Source organism: Aulonocara sp. 'chitande type north' Nkhata Bay, linkage group LG9 (assembly GCF_057382095.1).
Source record: "Aulonocara sp. 'chitande type north' Nkhata Bay isolate Kocher_YH1m ecotype deep benthic linkage group LG9, A_spYH_male_GT1.1, whole genome shotgun sequence".
Taxonomy (NCBI): Eukaryota; Metazoa; Chordata; class Actinopteri; order Cichliformes; family Cichlidae; genus Aulonocara; species Aulonocara sp. 'chitande type north' Nkhata Bay.
This window is the reverse complement of record NC_141352.1, coordinates 31,007,019-31,015,573: the sequence shown is the minus strand read 5'-3', so window position 1 is coordinate 31,015,573 and position 8,555 is coordinate 31,007,019. Positions and strand designations below refer to the sequence as shown.

General features: G+C 38.1%; 1 protein-coding gene across 1 annotated transcript; it reads right to left on the bottom strand.

Annotated features, from left to right (window-relative positions):
* Window positions 1-1,359: 1,359 nt before the first annotated feature.
* Window positions 1,360-4,302, bottom strand: LOC147322454 (cell adhesion molecule 3-like). The gene is made up of 7 exons (XM_086306928.1): window positions 4,263-4,302; window positions 3,545-3,922; window positions 2,895-3,200; window positions 2,550-2,810; window positions 2,257-2,326; window positions 2,076-2,115; window positions 1,360-1,949 (listed from the first exon to the last, which is right to left on the bottom strand). Exons 1-7 carry the CDS (start codon window positions 4,300-4,302, stop codon window positions 1,707-1,709), a joined length of 1,338 nt encoding a protein of 445 aa, XP_086163054.1. The 3' UTR covers window positions 1,360-1,706.
* Between the last annotated feature and the right edge of the window lie 4,253 nt (window positions 4,303-8,555).

Genomic DNA, 8,555 nt, shown 5'->3' with positions numbered 1-8,555 from the left:
TATTGGCTTCTCCTTTTCTCATTAGTGTCAACAGGTTAAGTGTAAATGTGTCTTTGTAAAGTATCTCTGTCTGCAGTGATCTGTCAGACTGTGAATGACTGAAATGAGATTTGCAATGAAGAGGAGACTCAGTAAAATATTTGTTAAGTTAAGTTCACATATTGCAGTGTCACAAAACTCATCACTGAACAGGCTGCATCACCTATGAAAACACAGCATGAAACACAAATGTCTCCATTTGTTTAAATAAATTAACTCATCAGTTCTTCTTCACCAGTGAAGTAAATCAGCCACAAACAGACACTTTATCTTTCATCATATGTGGAGTGGTGCCTTCAGCACAAACAATTCACAGTAACACTACAGTGTGGTTTTTGTAGAGCAGACAGTTGATTATTGATAAAAGCCCAATATAGTGATTATTTTATATCTGCTATCAGCAAATGTTAAGGCCAGTCAGAGATTTGGATCCTAACATGTTAACTAAGTTAGCAATAGGATTCACATCCAAATGTTAACATTACTTGAGTACTATACATATGTTTGTGTCAGCATGCAGATATTAACACTGCTGATCTCTGAGATGTGTGTTCTCTTCTTGCAGACACTTTAATTATTAGACTGTGATGCAGCTCTGTTCATGTGAACTCTTAGTAAATAAATAAATATGACCTACTGTATAGACCAGCTTTTCTTTAAAAAAAAAAACCCTCCTCAAACAATAAAACAAATCCATTAAAAGAGAAACTGCCACTACAAAAAGTGTCGACCCTAATATATAAAAAAAGAGTGAAATTTGAAGACAAAATAAATTTTTTTATCCACCTATTTGGATATGAAAAAGACATCCCACGTTTCATATCATTAACAATACAGAGTAAACTTTTAGAATAATTATATTAAATATCACACAAAAACGGCAGTACGGTGGCACGGTGGTTATCACTGTTGCCGCACAGCAAGAAGGTCGTGAGTTCAATTCCAACATCAGGCCGGTGTCTTTCTGTGTGGAGTTTGCATGTTCTCCCCGTGTCTGCGTGGGTTCCCTCCGGGTACTCCGGCTTCCTCCCACCGTCCAAAGACATGCAGCTTGTGGGGATAGGTTAATTGGATAATCCAAATTGTCACTAGGTGTGAATGTGTGAGTGCGAATGGTTGTCTGTCCCTGTGTGTTGGCCCTGCGACAGACTGGCGACCTGTCCAGGGTGTACCCTGCCTCTCGCCCTATGACAGCTGGGATAGGCTCCAGCGCCCCCCTGAAAAGGATAAGCGGAAACGAATGGATGGATGGATCACACAAAAACATGTTACATTGAATAATCACATTTTATTTAATGTGTTTAATAAATTTACAGACGTGTTTTGATGCCATTTTCCCTGCAGTCTTTTAAACAAATTACCTGTGAAGAACTCTTACATTCATTTCAACATGTCTACAATGTAAATATTAAATCATACAAGAGCACACACAGCATGCCAGCATTCAAATACTGTATGAACATGATAATAACTAAAATAATAATAAAAAATAGCTACATTGTGTAAAGGTTTTTAATGTTCAGTCTTCTCTGCTGTCATGTGAATTAGTTCTTTATTGGACTGCAGTGAAATTAAAGTTGAACATAAAAAGCTGCAGGATGTAATTTTTTTTTAAGTTAATAAAAATTGTGTGTGTGTGTTTTTTAATACACTGTGTTAATGTAATGTTATAACTTTTTCTTGACCTCAGCGTACAGTTCCCCTTGGCCATCAGCACGCTCTGTGTTTTTTGGCTCGTTGACTTTCACCTGTGCGTACACTGTATCCTGCTGCTGGCCTCTGTCCTGCACTGAGTCAGAGGATGCTTCATTTCTCAGCACAGAGAAGCTGATCTCTCCATAATGGATGTTTTCTTCTCCTTCTGATTTACTTGCTGGCTCTTCAACAACCGACTCTTCACTTCTTTGATTCTATAAAATAGAAACAAATAGAAAGGTTCATTTGAATCTAGTGAGCAGACTCTGGTGGAGGTACAAGAGTAAATAACTTTCTGAACACAGTTCAGTAAATTACAGAGAAGTTGAGTATTTTCTTACATGAGTCTGTTGTTGAGTTTGATGCTTTGACTTTAAGCACCTGAAAGATATAAGAGGCTGTTAAACTAACTATCCTCTGTTTTAGGTTAAATATATTTGTGAGTAAACAGATAATTTCACGTTCAGCTACCATGTCAGTGACAGAAATTGATCATGTTTTCTAATGTGATGTAATATTTACCAAACAAAGATGATCAAGCAAAGTAACATCATCCCAAGGATTCCTCCAAGAAATGACCAGAGTGGGAATCCTGGTAGAAAACCAATATCAAGATGAAACAACACAAGAGTTAAACAGATCGTGAGGTTCTTCTTTTTCTTTTCCGTTATATTACCATGATGTTTAATTTTACACTTTGTACAGCACTATTTAGAAAAAACAAAACACTTCAAGAGATTTAATGAGTTACTCAATAAACAAAGAAGAAAAAGTTAGATAATAGCATAAAACTGTTCAGTGGCATGAGCCATTACCTTTAATAGCCACATGAATTTCTGCTGATGTCTGATTACCCAGATCATTAGTTGCCACACAGTAATAAACTCCTCCATCTGTTACATTGAAACTGTAAATCTCTCCTTCAGATACTTTCACAGCTCCATCTCTGCTCTTCTTGAACCAGGTGAAGCTGCTGACTGGAGGTTTGGCTCTGCTGGAGCAGGTCAGGTTCACCCAGCTGCCTGCTGACACCAAACCTGATGGACTGATGGATGCTGAGGTGTCTTTAGGAGCATCTGGAGAAAAAATAAGAAAGTCATATCCCATAAATCATGTTGTCCTATAGGATTCAGTTCAACAACAAACTCTGATTGTCTTACATGAAACACTGAGAGTCTCTTCTGTCTCTGCTGTCTTGGTGTCTTTTCCTTGGTTCACAGGATATCTGGCAGAGCAGCTGATCTTCTTTCCATCATGTGTGTCTGACAGAGTGATGTTCTGCTGGATTTTAATTGTAAAGCTTCCATCTGTGTTTTCCTCTGTTTTGTTGTGAGAGTCTTGTTGGAGATTCCAGGTGAGTTGAGGAGGGGAGTGTGGACAGGGAGTGAGAGCTGAGCAGGTTATAGTGACAGACTCCTTCTCCTTCAGATCACCTGGGATTGCAATATTGGGCCTCCAAGGAGAATCTGTGGTTTCACATCAAGCTCAATTTTTACACTGATAATACAGGAAACACAGTCAAGTAACAGATGAAGATCAGTGTAGTTGTGTTAAAGTCTTAATTTTACATGTTCATGCTGTTCAGTCAGGAAATTATTTTATTCTGAGTTTATTATTTCCTCCATGTAGGAGAAATACCTGAGCTTTGGAATCAGCACAGTAAGCAAACTTTGTTTTTGTTTTTTTTTGCACTGAACTGGACAACACATTTTTAACTGCCAAATATAAAGTTAGTACATTTATGTCTTAGCTGTTAATATTCAAATCAGATTTTTTTTTATTATCAACAATAAAATGAAAACTTTCTCACCTTTAATTGTTATTTTAAGAGGATCACAAACAGCTGTTGCTCTGAACGGCCAGTTCATAATTCTGAAGTAGTATGTGTTTGTATAAGTTGTGGTTAAGTTGGCAAACAGAGTGGTGCAGTTTTTCTCCTTCAGGTTTCCTGTAATATTCATTGGATAGATGTTAACTGTCCCACTGCTGTTGAAGATCACGTTTTCTGGATAAAGTTTAGTATGACTTTTAATCCACACTGCAAAAACAGGTTGTGTGCTGTCAAACTTTACTGGTCCAGCATCACTAAAGTTACATGGGATTTGTAAACAAGATCCACTCAGAGCTTCCATCTCTGTTGGTGCAGTGATGAACAGGTTTGAATCTTGAGGACAAGCAGCCAAAGTACCTGGAAAAAATCATACACATGATGGGAAACAGAATTATGATACACTGAGTTTATTAGACGTGTGTTGCAGTTCAGTTTCAGTTTTATTTGTCATATGCAAGTTAGCACAGGGTCAACATTGCAATGAAATGTATTTGACGAGCAGAAGACAAGTCACAAGACAAATGGAATATTGCACATGAGATAAAGTGGCAGGAGTGAGCAGCAGCACAAACTGAGCAGTACAAACTTTTTGAGTGGCAGTTAGTACAGTATTGCACGGAGTGATGTTTTTTTCTGTAAAGTATCTCCATCTGCACTGATCTGTCAGACTGTAAATGCCTGAAATGAGACGACTCACTTGGAATAAAGAGGAGACTCAGTAACATGATGCCTGTCATGATGTTCACAGACTGGACTGTCACAAAACTCATCACCTGTATAAAAAAAACATAAGATCACATAAAGGTTTGATCAAATCAGGAACTTGCATTGTTTTATAGAGCAATACAAAATTTACATTTATTTTAAATCAGACAAACAAAAATAAAGCAGTTCTTTTTATTGTGATATAAAAATCTTGTAAGATGCAAAAAATGTTTTCTTACCTAATAATCAGACTGCTACAGAGGAGAAATGACAAAATAAAAGTCCGTGTGTGATTCCAGCAGAAACACAGCGAGTGAAACACTTCTCCGTTTAGATGTTGTAATGTCAAAGCAAACAGACCTGTGAAGCTTTTGTCTTTCTTTTTCAGTCAGTCTGCCTTTTATGTTCCCATTATGCACATGTTGTCAGTTTAGTAGCCACCACTTCCATCTGCCTGTTTATAGATTCACTTGACCGCCCACTCACACACTAACCTGTTCCTCATTCTCTCATTAATATTAGTATTTGTGTCTTAGCTTTTCTGTTCTTCTTTTTGTGTCTCTGTGTGTGTCTGTACTCACACAGGTTACAGCTTTGTGTTGATCAACTTCCTCGATGTGTTTAGATCTTTCTGCTTTCATTTAATGATTCCTTCTTCAGTTGATCCACTCGGCCAATAGATGTCTAAATGTTTTTATATTTATTGTTTGTAGTCTGTTTCCTTCAGCACCAAAATAATTGCATATAGAGAGAAGGTAATTATGGAGAGAAGAAAACAGTTGGAAAAACAAAATGCAATGAACAGAATATTACTGACAAAGTGACAGCAAAACTAAAGAAAGGTGCCAGAATAGACAGTCTATTGCAGTTTGTTGTGTATGGGGCATATTCAGACACATATTCAGTAATTGCAAATTATTTACATGGCAGTGCACTACAGGCATAAATCTAGACCCCTAGATAAAACATTATGGGTCATTCCCACAACCACACACAGCTTTACTGTGTTCCAGAAAAGTATCCAATAGCGGTGACAACTGCTCCACAGTAGCATGTGGGATTTTTCGTTTTTGAGGACGGCTCCTTTTACCTGTCACTACGGACGGTCTCTTTATGTTTTGATCAAGAGCCTTTTTTGGGCAGCTGAAGAGGAGAAATCCATCTTATGGCCAACCTCTGGCTGTATCTTGGTCATATTACCCAGCGAAACCCAGTATGCAGGTTCATCTGTAACAGTCCTCGTGCCACAGATCCGCACTGTTGCTTCTACAATAAACAGAAGATGGGTGCAGGTCTCCACGACTCCGGCCATACAGGTGCAGTGGGTGGCTTCAACCTTCCCTGTGATGCTCACAATGACCCATGGCTGCAATGCTGGTTCAGTCAGTCTTATAGAGTGCAGTACCTGAAACACACACAAAGTTCCTTTAAAGACAAGAACTATGAGCCAAGGCCGACATAAATGTGTTTAATCTACTTTATAATAAATGTAACAACGTGTTTATAAAGTTAGCACATGCATGTAATTTTTCATTTTTTATGTGTCCATCTAAAGAACGCTGTATGTTATAGTCTAACTCTTCCTGTTCTCTCTCAGAAACCTGCCTGCAGAAATTGAACCTAAAGTATGCAGTGCAAGGATGTAATCACTTTAGAGATGAAGAAAGCATAACGTTTGACTTTAAGTGACAATTATGGACACCTAATATGATAATGAGATTCTGCAGGTCATTAAAACTAAAATAAAATGTACTTTTAGTGACACAGGACACAAACACGGAAGAAAGATGTATAATTAGAATTATTTATACTAAACATGAATAAATCATTGCAATTTCTTTAACCAGAAAGAATAACTAAATCCTTCAGGACAATATCACATCAATGCACTGAATTCACTATGTTATCCCTCTAACAGAGCCTCCACATGTTCTCACTGTAATTTCCCCCTCATGACTGAATTTATGCTGCACTAATTTGAATGTTCGGTGGAAAATCAAACGCATTTTACTCACAGTACTCGAGCTGACTTACCTTTGTTTGAATGATGACGTACTCACAAATCTTGTACCCATGTGTGTGTGTGTGTGTCCCTCCAGAGATTTGTACTTGCAAAACTGGTTCACCTTGTACTCGCTGACTCCACAGACATGGTAGGTCTCCTTATTTCATACGGGTCCACATTTCCAATGCACGCTATTTTCTCTTTGCATTAAACTGCTTTTGCTTTTAAACATGTTTCTAGCAACCATCCTTCCAACATAGTGTGTTTGCTTTGATTCGTGGCCCAGGAAGATGGCGCCGCGCTCCCACAATGCATTGCGGGTTGACGTCAACTCCAAAGCCATATTCTGTGTGTGTGGGTGCATGTGTGTGTGCTTCCAGCCATACTATACATAGACATATGACCTTACAATGAACTTAAACTGCGTGTATGAGGTATGCAGAAAAGCAGAAGTAAACGTTTTGCTAAACTATAAAAGCAGGAATTTGTAATAGGTCATATCTCAAATGCACATTTAAAGGTGTGAAATCTTCACAAACAGAAAGGTTTGGTATCAAAAGCTATAATGGGATTATAACGTCGAGGCTGCTTCCTGTCATCTCATGGTACACAAGTGCACACAGAATCTTATCAGACCTAATAAGGAGATGATTCTTATCAGCATACAAATGATTATATGTTTCTAAGCACAAATGACAATATAAGAAAAATCTATTTCAACAAGCTGTTTAAAATAAATATGATAATGCCTTATCGCCTCTTGGATGAACCTTTCAGAAAGCTAAACTGAAGACACCTGATTCTCCCAGAACTAGCCAGAGTTTATGTTGGAAAAAGTCAAACGCAAATCTATTTCTAAATCAGCAGTCTGGAATAATTTTACTCTATTTCATTTTCATTTTTGTTCCTCTTCACAGACTGAAGGAAGAACAGAAGCTGAACCTGAAGCTTCTCAGATCCAAAGAAGTGACATCACAAGAGTTCGTCACAAATGACACATTTCCACATGAATTTAACTAAAAAAACTAATGTCCAGCAACAAGAGATGAAAAGACTGTTTGAATGTTTATTAAAAGGACGTCACAGGAAGAATCAGAATTGGTATACTTTATTAATCCCAAAGGAAATTATGGGTTACAGCAGGCAGCACACTAATGGCGCATGCGCACTTACAAAGGAACCTTCTGACCATTACACAGGCATCACATTGGCATCACAATGTCAGTGAGGTAGGCTGATAGTAAAAAAAACAAAAAAAACAATGAAATACATAACATTAGGTGAGAGGAGGAGAAAAATATTCCACTCAGACTCCTAATAGGAGAACAGTTTGAGAACAGAAAAAAAACACCCCAGCACAAAAAGCACTTTGTTGGGTCCTCAGCTTCCATCTCGTCGACGCTCTTCTTCTTGTCGACGCTCTTCCTTACTCGCTTCTTCTCATGGTACCTGACACTCCTCTTGTGCCACATGGCTCACGCCATGTGTCAACTCCCCAATGAGACATGTACAAGAGTGTTGCACAGTCTCCTTAAAACAATCTCCAGGGTTTGTCCTTTGGAGCAGCTTCACTCCAACCTGTAACCCTGTGTATAAACATTAGTCAGTAATTAAATATTTAGCTTGTTTAACTCCCAGCTCCACCTGGAGCCTGTATCCTACAAGTCTTTAAGTTAAAACAACTCACATTTGCAACCAACTGCAACTCATAAGTGTAATAAAGTATTCAGCAACACAGAGACAAGTATCATTGCAGGTTTATTCTAAACTCATTAAACCCCTACTTTTTTTTTTTCCATAATTTGCTCCAAATCATTGAACATCTCATCGTCATTCCACATTATAATCAGTGACTTCCCTTAAGTTTGTCACTCACCATGAGCCCAATAGTGGTCAGATAATGAGCCCAGAGATGGGCAGTTACTGTAATCCTGTACTGTATTACAGTAACTGTACTGTACTGTAATCCTGTTACTGTAATTCGATTACTTTTTTCAAGTAACGAGTAAAGTAAGGGATTACTATTGCAAAAATGGTAATTACATTACCGTTACTTTCCCGTAGGAACGCTGCGTTACTGCGTTACTAAAACCGTGATTTTTTTGCGAGAATGTCTCATGACAGTGACGTAAGCAAGTGCGACGTTCGTGACAACAGCTGTCTGCAGATCAACAGTGGATAATATATCGAGTGCGGAGAGAGTATGAGCGTGCAGCGTTTAAAGCGTGGAAGTACTGACCTTACTTTAAGTTTGATTCCATAAAAAGTGACAAAAACATT